Here is a 13,620-nt window from a genome sequence, read left to right as displayed (position 1 = left end):
TCTTCTCCTGTGATCACCTATAATCCTTTTCCATATATACATATAATTTTTATGTTGTTTTAAATGGCTGTAATCCAACAACTTACTCTGTATCCATTTGTTGGATAAGCAGATTTCACTCATGTTTCCAAATTTATAAGTAACTTTAATCATTTTTATCACTTTTTTCCTTTTTAGAATACGATTCAGATGACAGGAGGAGTAAACTAAGGAAGCAAAGCATGTTGATATTATTTTTCTTTATTGCCTTCCAAATTGCCTTCCAAAAACAATATATAATTTTTTTTTCATTTGGGATGTAGTCAACATTTTCATTTGATTTTTTTTTTAACTGTGGTAACACAGACATGAAAATCAACCATCTTAACCACTTTTTAAGTGCAAAGTTCAGTAGTGCTAAATATATTCATATTGTTGTGCAATCTCCAGAACACTTTTCGACTTGTAAAATTGAAACTTTATGTCTGTCAACTTGCCTTTTTCTCTGGCAACTAGCATTCTACTTTTTGTGTCTTTGAATTTGGGTACGCTATCTCATATAAGTGGAATCATATAGTATTTGTCTCTTTATGCCCATTATATTTACTTTAACCTGTTCTCAAGGTTCATTAATGCTGCAGTGTATCAGAATTTCTTTCCTTTTCAATACTGAATAATATTTTAATTTATGTATATACTACATTCTGTCTGTCCATTCACTGATGGACACGTTAGTTGCTTCCATCTTTTGGCTATTATGAACAAAGCTGCTAAGAATATGGGTGCACAGATATGTTTGAATTTCTCCCTTCAGTTATTTGAGAGCTAGAGCAGATGGATCATATGGTATTTCAATGTCTAAGTTTTTGAGGAGCTGTTATAATATTTTCCACAGTAGCTTCATTTTACATTCCCATTAATAGTACACAAGGGGTCCACCTCATTCACTGCCGGGTGGGAATGCAAATTGTTATAATTTAGTGGAAAACAGTGTGGAGGTTCCTCAAAAAATCGAAAATAGAACTACCATTCCTGTAGGATTACCATTCTAGTAATCCCACTTCTGGATATTACATGAAAATATGAATCTGAAAAGATATATGCACCCCTATGTTCACTGCACTGCTAGTCACAATATTCACTAGCCAAGATACGGAGATAACCCAAGTGCCTAACAACAAATGAACAGATTAAGAAGATGTGGTATATAAACAAAATGGAATACTACTCAGCCATTAACAAAATGATGAAATCTTTCCATTTGCCTCAATAACAATGAACCTTAAGGGGATTATACTGAATGAAAATAAGTCAAAAGGAGAAAGACAATTACTATTTAACTTTACTCATTTGAGGACTAAAAAGAAAAAAAAGAAAACAAAACCTTAGATTCTGACAACAGAATAGTGGTATCTGGAGGATCCCAAAAATATACATGAATATATCATGGCAACAACTGGTAAGACAAAGTTTTCCTTAACCCTTTCTACATCACACATATACTAATAGTTACAGATAGAGCTCAGGGAAGCTGGAATTCAAATTCATGTCTTTATCTAAAGCTCTCCTTCTTAACTTTTCCTTTCTAGAGTCTCACCTATACTTACTTATAATTTCATTTTTACTTTAGATTTCTAAATGTTGTATTTTGAGAGGAACAGCACAATGCAGGAAAACAACAACAACAAAAACTTGAAAAATGTCTTCCATGTAGGAGTTGATAGTTGAATTGGAAGAACTTTACCAAGCAATGTTATCATAGTATGCAAAGTTACAAAAAGCAGTAAATTCTAGAGTGACATACATTCCAAAACTCAGTGGTCTACCAAAAATTAAAATTTTATTCCTGGTTTGCTTCTTAAGCATAATTTTAATTACAGACAAGATCTTTCAAGTCCTATGCAAAATTCTCTAAGAGGCAGAAACAATAAAATAAGATTAAAAGATCCAAAGAATCAATAATTGCATCCATTCTCCATTTAAACAAACTAAAGGAAAAAAGAGTTCTGATCAAAGACACGTTGGAGAAATGATAGAACTTCAAAAATCATTTTCCTATCTCCTTTCAGTAAACTTTTCTAAAATTAGCTTGATTCTAAAGTTTAAATTGTTCTCTTTTAGCTAACATCACTCTGTACACTTCTTAATCTAGGGAAGAAAATAAATTATTCTATAATAAAGCACAAAAAATACTACATATAAGCATAACAATTTCAATGTACATAATCTTATAAGCTTTTTATAGGGGATAACAGCCCCCATCATATAGTGAACTTTTCTTACCATTGTTCTCAATACTTGCATCAAGATTGAATTCCTAAATACTGAAGATCTGGATATGATGGCTACCCAGAAACTTAATCCCATTTTATAACTTTAAAAAATATCTCAAGGGCCTCCCCAGTGGCGCAGCGGTTGAGCGCTGGGTTGCGAAGCTGCCCTCAGCCTCTGCAGCACCAGTTCGATCCCCGCCACCGGGTGAGGGTCCCACATGGCGCGCAGACCTCTCCTGCCGTGCCCGCTGCTCCCCTCAGCAGTGTGCTTCAGTCTGCCTGTTCTGTTCCCCGCTCTGGCTCTGGTGAAGTCTCTCGCCCTCCCACGCTTCTGACTGTACCCAGCAGACCTCTACTATCTCGTCCACTGCTCCCTTCAGCAGTGCATTGCAGAAGAGCCACCTGTTCTGCTCCCCACTTCGTCTCTGGTGAATCCTCTTACCCTCCCCCCCAACTCTGGCCTATACCCCAGTTCTTGATGCATAAATAATTTTTTAAAAACCGTTAATGAGATATACCATAAAATGCAGACTTATTCAGTAGGTCAGGGATTGAGATTCTTCAATTCTAACAAGCTTCCCGTGATGCCCACTGCCAGGTGCCAGGGATATGAACACCTGGCACAGCACAAAGACTGCTCTGCTGGGTCAACTATTCCTTCCCATCTGAGGATATCTTATCTCCTTTATTGATTTCACCTTTCTGGCCAGAAAAGATGTTTTTTTGTCTTTGTGTTCTCCAACGTTCTAAACAGAATGTCTTCCATATGCTAGGCATTAAATAGATGCCAACTGAATGAATTACATCCGGCTTTTAAGTCATTTCTTCTATGGTTATAGACAAAATTGTTTCTTCTTCTGAATTACTTTAAAAAGTATTTTTAAAAACTGAAAAATCAGGAAAGCTCTCAATCCATTTATTTAAAGTTTATATATATATATAATATATACAATATATATTACATGAGATATTATCCAGTGCATTCTCATACTGACTTAAACAAATCTTAATAAAAAAAAAGTGGTTTCTTAATTTATTTCCTATTTATTATCTACCTAGTTAGCTCCTAATTTATCTCCTTTTTTATAAATAAAAATTTTATTAAAGTAAGTATTTGGTTTTCTGGAGAAGTTTCAAAATCAATCTAAAAAAGTGATCATTTTGTTAGGATGGGTCATACTTCTTAAGTAGCACAGCAAAACTACAAGGGCATTTTAGGAGTTAACACCTCCAAAATAATCTGTAAAATATAACCTCTATAAATAATTCTGACTTTTCACACCATAAAAAAACCAAAATAGGATTCCTGTTCTCAATTGCTAACTCCTTAGCAGTTTCATGTGTTTCTCTGCTGATTTACATTGATCACTGTGTCAAGTGACTAATATCTCAAAGGCTGGCTTTTTCACTTGTAACCCCGATTACACTTGGTTCTACGTTGAGAAAAATAGTACGTTGACATGGTGTTGTAATCGTTCAGGAACAGAGGTAGGTGGAATGTTTTATTTCTAAGATCTTCACTTCTACAGTTTAGGATTTTTTTTATTTTTTGGGGGGGGGGGATGAGTTTGCCAATTACCAAACATCAAGACTGCCATTTACGAGAGAATGGTAATGAAAGACCTGAGATTTTAATAGCACCGCTATATTAAAAACAATGCGAAAATCTTGCAAATAACAGTGAACAGCAGGCGTCCGCTTCTCCCAACGCGAACCATCCATCCTTCGGATCCGGCGGGCGGTCCCGGGCGGGCGGCGCGCGGCTCGGCCGCCGGGGAGACCCCGCGACGCCCGGGGGCTCGGCGCGCTCCGCTCGACTTGGCGCTTCTGTCTTTAAGAGTCTTCCGTGTTTTTGTGGTTTTGTGTTTTACGACAAGAGGCAGCACCGGCCAAAGCCCTCGGCGGCGGGAGGCGCGGCAAGGGCGGCGGTGACCCCGGGGCCGTCCTCCCGCGTCCCCACTAAGTGGCAAAATGGTGGCCGCGAACGCCTCCCCGCTGGGCCGGGCGGGAGCGGATTCCGCCGGATTCTGACAGCCGAGGCCCGCTTTCGCCCCGGCCGCCCGCGCTGCTCGCCGCCTGGACGGCTGCGGGAGGGGCGCCTGCGGCGTCCAGCCCCCCGGGAGAGTTGGGAGGCGGCGGCCCGCGACCGTGACAAGGGCGCCATCGCTGCCCTGCCCGCCGGCGCCTCGGCCAGCGCCCGCGCAGAGGAGGGACTGGGTCTCCGAGGGAGGGGGCGGGGAGGGGCTCGGCGGGCGGCGCGGGGAGGGAAAGATGGACGGCGGGTGGGGGGGGCGCTGAGGCGGACGGGACGGGGCGGGGCGAGGCGGGAGGAACGGGGCGGGCCGAGCCCGCGGCCGGGGAAGGCTGAGGGACCGCGGCCCCCGAGCTGGCCGGCGCTCGGCCCCCTCCTCAGTCGGCCGCTCGCTGCGGTGGGGTCCCTGAGGGCCGGCGACCCACCCTAGCCGGCTCTCGCGGGGCAGCCCCCGGTCGCGGCGGGCGGCTCTTACCTGAGCCTTCCCTGTCTTTATCCTCCGCCATCTTGTTGCGGGCCCGTCGCCAGGGAAATGCCGCGGGGAGCCTGGGTCGCGGCGCTGCAGCCCTCTCGGCCGCGGGGGCGCGCTTGGCCCGGAGGCTGGCGGCGGGGAATCCCGAGGAGAGGAGACCCTGGGGCGGGGCAGAGCGGCAGGGGGGCTTCGAGTGCGCGCGCTTCCCCCCTTCCTGGGGAGACCCCCGCCGGGGAGACCCGGACCCGCCTCCGGCGCGCGGCCACCGCCTCAGCCTCTCCCTGCAGAGCCGCAGCCCGAGCCCGCATTTCTCCGGCCTAGAGGAATTATCTAATAATAAAGTTCCGAGCCCCTCCTTTCCTTTATTTCGCAGCCTTCCCCTCCGCTCCTCTTAGTACGACGTGGCGCTACTCGATTTTTTTTTTTTTTTTTTTAACTGCAGCTGGAGAGCGGGGTGAAGAGCTCGGCTCCCGGGGGGCGGATCGAACCCGCCCGCGACCCGCCTCCTCCCCGTTCCCAGTCGCAGCCCGCGGGGCGCTGCGAGCGGCCGGGCCCGACTCTGGCCCGTTTTCCTCCCGTCCCGCGCCTGCCGCCGGCTCCTGAGAGCGCGAAGGCGCAGCCCGCGAGGAGCAGCTACCACGCCGCTGGGCCGGCGGCGCGCGGCAGCCAGGCCGTGAGACTCCTGGAGGGGAGGAGCCGCTGTGCAAAAACTTGTGTAAAATAGATACAAACAATGCGTCGTCAAGGCTGCTGCTCCTGATACAAACTAGAACGTTCTCATAGCAACAAAAACATGTCCATATTGTGTTCAGTAGGACATACGTTAAAATACTAGTTCGGAGGTGTGACGTGACCTCCATTACAATCACTGTGGGACAGTTTAAATCCCGCTCTTTTGAAACTTTGCAAGTATAAGAATTTTTTGTCTTAATATAAGGATCGGTTCACTATTTTCTTTTTTAAAAAAGTTTAATGATGTGCCTAATGATGTGGTTCATTAGAATATATAAAACCAATCTGAAATGATTTTAAGCGCCTGTATATTAATGTAAATGACTTGATATGTAAAAACAGCTAAATTTTAAAGAGGTCGTCAAAATATAAGGTATTAGTACTTTTATCTTTTATGAACAGTTTTATGCTTCTAGTATTCTTGTTCTGTAAAATTTCAGTAAACCATAAAACAAACTTATTATTCTTTACTAAAATAAGTATTTTTTGACAGAAGATATCATTTGGTACTGTTGTTAGCATTCACTTTGAAGTTGAAGACAATTGATTTATCGCAAAATGACTCATTTTAGAAGATAGATACTTGCATAAAACTCAAAAATATTAAGTAGTAATCATAAGCATCCATTTATGTTTAAATTTCATAGTCCTTATGTTCTTATTACTTATTTTAGAGATTCACTCTTTCCGTATAGATAATGAAAGGCTTTGATAACAAATGTTGGGAAAGCCAACTTTGGTCTTAGGTTTGCTGTTCATTCCCTGTGTTTTTTCAAATGCTGTCTGCAGGTTCTTTTTTATAATGCCTTGCCCTCCTCTCCTCCTGCCCCCAAATCCACCCTCCACAGATAAACATTTGTCTGTCCCAGGTTGTCAAAAACCTTGAAGGTCAGTCAAGTGCTCTGAAGCTTTCCCTGCCAACGTCTTTGTTCTACACTGGAAGAGCCTCTCACATTTATGTGCGACCACTTTCTTTCTTTACTTGTTTCCTCCTACCAATATGGAAGAACAAATTTTATTTGTCCATATATCCCCAGAGTCCAGAACAATTTTTCAATTTTTGTGTCTGAAATAATATACATTTTAAAAATGAAGAAAGGAATTAATCTTTTCAATGACTTATTCAGAAGCAAAGCTTCTTATATGTTTAGATTATTCCCAACCACATTAATCTGTACTTCTCTGAATTTCTAAAGCATATTTAAGAAAAAATAGTTTCTCTAAGTCTGGATGAGTAAAACATTTAAGGTATGCCAATTAATCTTAATTTCAAAGAAACTAATCTTTTACCCTTTTGTATACCCATAGTACCTACCTAACTTAGAGGCTTTTACTAGGGAACTTAATACATACTTTTCAGTTGGCTGATTAGCTGATTATATACAGAAATATATAATTATTCCGGACAGCTTTTCATGAAGTAAAAAAAGCAATTATCTAAATGATAAAGACCCACAATGCCAATGAGTAATTATCTGTATTATGCTGATATTTGACTCAACTTTCTGCTTTCTTTGGTCCTAGAAACCTATCTGTGACTAAATTACACTTTTAACTCTTTTAAACATTATTAACTTGCATTAGACAATGGTTGACTAACTATGAACATTTCTTTTTCCTTAGAATGTATTTTGTTTCTGAACTATAACTTGAGTGACTGTGTAATATTATGTGCTGCAAAAACATTGTTTTACTTAAGAATCTCATAGTGATTTTTTTGAAATTCACAACTGGAAAATTATTTTTTATCCCACTCATTGACTTTTATACACACTCAGTGCAAAATCAGAAAAGCAAGGACGTAGTTTCAGACAATGACACTGATTTGATAAATTATTCAATGGGGGTGGATGGATATCCCGATTATGTCCTTTGCAAGTTTGAATGTGAATTAAATCTGTACACACAAGCCTCCAATCTGTGCCCACAACATAGAAAATCTTCTTTCTACAACTAACTCAGTTACCTAGGATGTGGGTGGAATAGAAAGGACAAGAGATTTGAAAAGTGATAGTAAAAAAATTCTTCACTCCATGTCTACTGTCTTCGTATGGGGATAACTGAAATCTCCTTGGACCAGGAATAACTTGAAAAGCCAGCAAACTGGATTTTCCTCAGATTTTGCCATTACTGATCTCATGATTCTAGGCATGTCATGTAATCTTTTTAAAATTCAGTTTAAAAAAATAAAAATAACAATGTCCAAACTCCCTACCTTAGAGGTTTTTAGAAATTATGTTTTATTGAGGTAATGTTGATTACAACACTGTACAAGGCATGTATTTCAGGGGCTTTACAAATGTAAAGCATTAATAATCCTCCGCCTTAGTGTTTCAGGTGCCACCCCCACTTTGCTTCCCCTTCTGGTAGCCTGAGTTCTTGCAGTTAGATTTTAAGGGTTTGGTTTGGGTTTGTCTGTTCCCTTGCTTTGTTTTTATATTCCACATATTAATGAAATCATTCAGTATCTGTCTTTCCCATTCTGACTTATTTTGCTTAGCATAATCCCCACCCGTTCCATCTATGTCCCATATGCAAGGTTTCATCCTTTTTTACAATTTACAATACATGTACTCCTCATTCTTTATCCAATCATGCCCTTGGGACACTTGTTTCCTAACTTTGCTATTGAAAACAGTGTTGCAATGAACACAGTAGTGCATAAATCCCTTTCTATCTGTGTTGTTGTATTCTTCAGGTAGAGACCTGGGAATGGGGTTGCTAGATCATATGGTAGATCTATATTTAATATTTTGAGAAACCTCCAAATGTTTTCCACTGGGTTTACACTAGTCTACATTCCCATCAACATTGTACAAGGGTTCATGTTTCTCAACACTCCTTCCATCACATGTTTTTCTTGTCTTTTTGACATAGGTCATTCTCCTAAAGATGAGGTAGTATTTCATTGTGGTTTTGATTTGGATTTCTGGATGTACTTGGGGAGATATTTTCCTGACAGTTTATTCTCCCAAGATTTCTGCATGTGTCCCTTCACCCATAATAGTTTTCATAAACTTAATACATGTAATTGAAATTTTTATAAAAAATTAACAAACTCAGGCCTCCCTGGTGGCACAAAAGGTTAAGTCTCAGCATTATGAAGCTATCAGCAGCCACTGCAGCACAAGTTTGATCCCTGGTCAGGGAGCTAAATCACATGGCGCAGAAGACCTCTCCTGTCTCTCCCACTGCTCCCCTCAGCAGTGTATTTCAGTCAATCTGCCTCTTCTGTCCCCCACTCAGTCTCTGGTGAGTCCTCTCATGTGCCCTCCCACCTCTGGCCTATACCCTCATTCTTGTATGTATAGATAAGTAAAATAAATCTTAAAAAAAAAAAATAACAAACTGGCTAGGAATCCACTCTCTTGGAGTAAAATAACACCCCACTTTCCAGTAGGAAGGAGCACTTAGGGATCAAACTCTAACTTCTGTCCTTAGATTCAGCTTCCCACTTGAGCAGTTTGATTTTCTAGTGCTTCAGCTATGCAATAGGAGGTGGTTGTCTCCAAGCCCTATACTCTTCACTACTAGAATCTGCTGTCTGCCTGAGGTGATCCACTTTACATGATAGAACTTGTTATCTTCACTTTGTGTTCCCTTCCTAGTTTCCACCTTGCCATCTTATTTTTTTACTTTTTTACCATTTTTGTGCTCTACTAATTATATTTTTAAGTTCTTTCCAAAATAACACCTGAGGAACTCCCAGGTTCATGTATGCCACTGGACTTGGTTCACCACCTTTTTGTACACATGCCTGGGTTTTCATTCACCATCACTAACCCCCAAGATATAAGCAGGACTCCCTCCATGACATAAGCCCTTTGCTCATTTTAGAGGAGGTAGCATAGGTGAAAGTGGGAGACATGTAGGAACTTTTACTTGGAACTGGGCTTTGATGAGAAGTGTCTGCATGAACATCAACATCTTCTCCCTGATTCTTCCCCTCCAATTTCTGAAGATTAAGCAGAAAATAATCTTCTTTGAAGATCTGGATAATTATTCGCAAAACCCAAACACATGCTTCCAAGGCATTGTGTTTTCACGTATTCTGGTCTCATTTAGTTCAGCTGCTGGAGTTGTTGACTGATACTTTCACTTCCATAACCAAGTGAACCCTTCTCCTTGAGGAAGCCCACTCTATTTTCGGTAGCCTGAGCACCATGGAGAGCTGGAAAGGGCACAAAAACCCTGAGATCATCTGGAAATGCTTCTCCAGGAAGACAATTTCATAATTGAGGCCTTCCAATCAAATGACACCAAATTTCCCCAGGTGCTCTTCAATCACTGTGTGGTCTATCAGAGGGATAGTCTCTTTCTTGACCTTGGCTTGTCTGCATTTCAGGATGAGTTCCTGGACAGACTTCAGATTTTTGAATCCCCAGTCACATACTGGTTCCACTGTGAGAAGCCTAATAGTAGGGGGTCACTTGACCAAAGACACCGCTGAAAATCTTTTTCAGGTCTAGTTTTGCAATAGTCTTTTGAGCCAGTAAACTCACCTCCTTAATTCTTTGAATGCATACAACAAAAGCCAACGAATGTTTATCTGGCACTTTCAAGCAAAGAGGTTTCATGTTTAAGGCACATGTGCTCACATGTTGTGGCCAGAAATCATGTAGGAACCATTCTCTCTGTTTATTTTTTTTATTTTTTTAAAGATTTATTTATTTATGCATAAAAGAACTGGGATACAGGCCAGAGGTGTTTGTGTTGGGGGGGGGGGTGAGAGGATTCACCAGAGACAGAGTGGGGAACAGAACAGGCAGAATGACTGAAATACACTGCTGAGGGGAGCAGCAGGCAAGATAGGAGAGGTCTGCTGCACCATGTGGGTCTCCTCCCTGGCTGGGGATCGAACTCGTGTTGCAGTGGCTGTGGATAGCGTCATAGTGCTACGTCTTAACCCCTTATACCACCAGAGAGGCCCCCATTCTCTCCATTTAAACCTGAACTCTTTTCCTATCCTCTGCGCCTACTTTACCAAAAGGGCCTGCTTTGTCTAGGTGACTTTGAGGCCTGATATGCCTTTCTCTTTTTCAGGAGATTTTTCTGAAACCAAAGGGATCTTTTTGCCTTACTCTTGCTCCCCCATCTTTCCAACACCGAGGCCATAGCTCCTGTGCAACACTACCACACTGGCCATTAAGGAACTGCTCTAAATTTACTTAAATGTAGAGCTCAGGTGCTGGATGACCCAGTCCATGTGAGCCCACTTAACAGCGGTGAACCGCTGGGATCTTGTGCACCAAGCTTCTTTTGCACCACTTCCAAGCTTTCTAGAGCCTATGTCATCTTCAAAATCCAACCTTTTCTTTTAAACTATATGCCTTGCCATTTTTAAACCTTACCAATTAATAGTGACCTTGAGAGTATCTAGATTCCCTGAGCTCTAGATCTGGAAGAATGAGAGGGAGATTGTTACTTTTCTCGTATAATTCCAGTTTTCTAAGGAGACACAGGTTTCCTCCTGCTATCTGAAAGTAAACTGTTCCTATGAAATCTTTCATAAGCCGAAATGTGTAAAGCAAAGAAGCAATTACCATTAATTTGTATGGAACAAAATTTTAGCATTCTCAGGTCCCAAAAATAACCTACCAAATCAAACCAAATAACACATAAAACCTAAAATAAAACTAGAATGTAATAAAAGTAGGAATGCTATGATAAATACATAGTCTATAAAAAGTAGTTCCCAAGGAAGGAACTTAGCTGTTCAGGGCACATGCTGCTTCTAGCACAGCTGCTGCAAAACTAACACTGAGAACTATTTTCAATTTTTGCCTTTTGTTATAAAAGCAAAATTCTTTTTTTTTTTAAAAAAAAAAAAATATATTTATTTTTGCATAGAAGAACTGGAGTGTAGGCCAGAGGTGCTGGGGGGCGAGAGGATTCACCAGAGACAGAGTGGGGAGCAGAACAGGTGGATCTACTGAAATACACTGTTAAGGGGAGCAGCGGGGAGACAGGAGAGGTCTGCAGCAACGTATGTGGGGTAGCTCCCTCGCTGGGGTCGAACTCAGGCTCTAGTGGTGATAGTGCTGAGACTTAACCCCTAGACTACCAGGGAGGTCCAAAAAGCAAAATTCCCTTTAGGAGTTTTTTTCAGTTATCAAAAACAGGTACAAATGTAGGTCTTTCATAAAAGCAAAGTGGTAGTAAACCGAACTTTTGAAATGTAGGGGGTACATCTCTTCCCTAGGTGATTAGCATCAAGAATATCAGCCCTTCAGGGAAAACATTGCTACTACCCATAGTTTATTCTGCAGCCTTATTCTGTGATCTTAAAAGGAAAACATTACTAGAATACAACAGAATAAGGATATGCTTACATTATAGTAATAGTAATAATAATAACTTTTCTAAATAAGTTGTATGCATTCTCTTTTTTGATCCTTATAAGCCTGATACTAGTATCCCCATTTTACAGATGAAAAGCTACATCTTCCCATTAAAGTTCTGCTTAAATTCTCCCTAGAGAACTATCCAAGAATCTAGTTATGATTACAGAATCACCGTACCAGATTCTTTCTTCCTTTTCTTTTCTCTCTTTTTTTTTTCTTTTGTGCATTGAAAGAACTTCCTGGGAGCCAGGGTTTTGTTAAGGGCTCTTTGCACTTTTGCACAGACTCTTAACCTTTCCCAAATTAAGGAAGGAGGATCAAGAGCATGGAGTTTGGAGTCAGGCAGCCCAACAGATATTATTGTTGTATCCTATTTAGTAATCTGAATAGTTAGTGGAGAATGTTAAGGGAAAAAAGACTTGGCAGATACACTCTTCCTTCACTTTTTTTTAACTTGTTCAGAATATCGACGAAAGCAGCCAGCAGAGACTTTAAGGGACTTTAAGGGAAAGAAACAATGGCATGCTTGTTGTCCTTATCTGGACAAAGAGTTAAACTCTTTGGCTTTTGGGTGGCAGGAAAGGAAGTGAAACTCACTTTTCTGCTTCAACCTAGTGGTCTACTCACTCCTTTCCTTCCTGCAGATTGAGGTTTCAGGCCTCTCAGTAATGAGGAAGGATTGTGTTAACCTCTTGTCCCTAGACAAGAGCATTTTCTCAGCCAGTCTTCCCTTGGGCTTCCCAGGGAGACCTACAGCAAGAGGCTGGCAGTGAAGCAATTATGAGCAGCTTGAAAATTAAACTTACATGAAACCTCATCTCTTAAAGCATTTGGAAACCACAATTTTTCCAAATCCCTGGCCCTATTTCTCTCAAAAACACATATTTCTTTCTGTTTCCCTTAAAAACACAAATTGACAAAGCATGTAACTGTTTATTACTTAAACATTTCCTGTCCTAAAAAGCACTTTTCAGAGACACTCATTACTAAACAATTTTTGCTGAGTCTCTGTTGTTTTTTTTTTTTCTCATTTCAGAAATAAAGTTTTTTTCTTTCGAAGTATATTATATTCACATCCATGTAATACATATATATTTACTTCTATAATGTATATGTATTCTCTTTTTTTATAATAAATTTTATTTTTATATTCCCCATAAAATTGCAACCCCCTTATTTTGACCCCAATCCCTCCCCTCCCGCCCTCTACCCCCCATAGAGTGTCTCTGGTTCATAGTTTTTTGTTGATTTTGATTTTCACTTTCTTATAGTTATTCATTTTCCTAGTCCCTTATTTAAGTTTTCTAGATTCCTGCTATGAGTAAGACCATCCGGTATTTTTCTTTTTCTTTCTGGCTTATTTCGCTGAGCATGATCCCTTCCAGCGCCATCCATGTTGCTTGTAATCAGGGAAATGCAAATCAAAACTACCATGAGATACCATCTCACACCAGTGAGAATGGCACATATTAAAAAAACTAGCAACAACAAATGTTGGCGAGGGTGTGGAGAAAAAGGAACTCTTCTGCACTGTTGGTGGGGGTGCAAACTGGTCCAACCACTATGGAGAGCTGTGTGGAGATTTCTGGACCTACTAAACATAGAGCTTCCATATGATCCAGCAATTCCACTCCTAGGTATTTACCCAAAGGACACAGAAACATCCATTCCAAAGAGCACCTGCACCCCTATGTTTATAGCAGCACTATTTACAATAGCTAAGCTTTGGAAACAACCCAAATGCCCAAAAATGGATGACTGGATCAAGAAGATGTGGTACATATAGAC

General features: G+C 41.0%; 1 protein-coding gene and 1 pseudogene across 3 annotated transcripts in view; both read right to left on the bottom strand.

Annotated features, from left to right (window-relative positions):
* Positions 1-4,867, bottom strand: part of EFCAB2 (EF-hand calcium binding domain 2) — a 107,049-nt gene extending 102,182 nt beyond the window's left edge. For all 3 annotated transcript variants that reach the window (XM_054694951.1, XM_054694954.1, XM_054694953.1), the window contains exon 1: positions 4,760-4,867. In XM_054694951.1, coding sequence (XP_054550926.1) covers positions 4,760-4,790 — 31 coding nt within the window. In that variant the 5' untranslated portion in view covers positions 4,791-4,867. The remainder of the gene's footprint in view (positions 1-4,759) is intronic.
* A 4,682-nt stretch (positions 4,868-9,549) lies between these two features.
* On the bottom strand, positions 9,550-10,065 carry LOC119245236 (60S ribosomal protein L7-like 1; annotated as a pseudogene).
* Between the last annotated feature and the right edge of the window lie 3,555 nt (positions 10,066-13,620).

Source organism: Talpa occidentalis, unplaced genomic scaffold, assembly GCF_014898055.3.
Source record: "Talpa occidentalis isolate TD23 unplaced genomic scaffold, MPIMG_talOcc4v2.1 talOcc4.14, whole genome shotgun sequence".
Classification (NCBI taxonomy): domain Eukaryota; kingdom Metazoa; phylum Chordata; class Mammalia; order Eulipotyphla; family Talpidae; genus Talpa; species Talpa occidentalis.
Note: the sequence above shows the minus strand (reverse complement) of the source record. Positions and strands in the feature narration are given on the sequence as shown.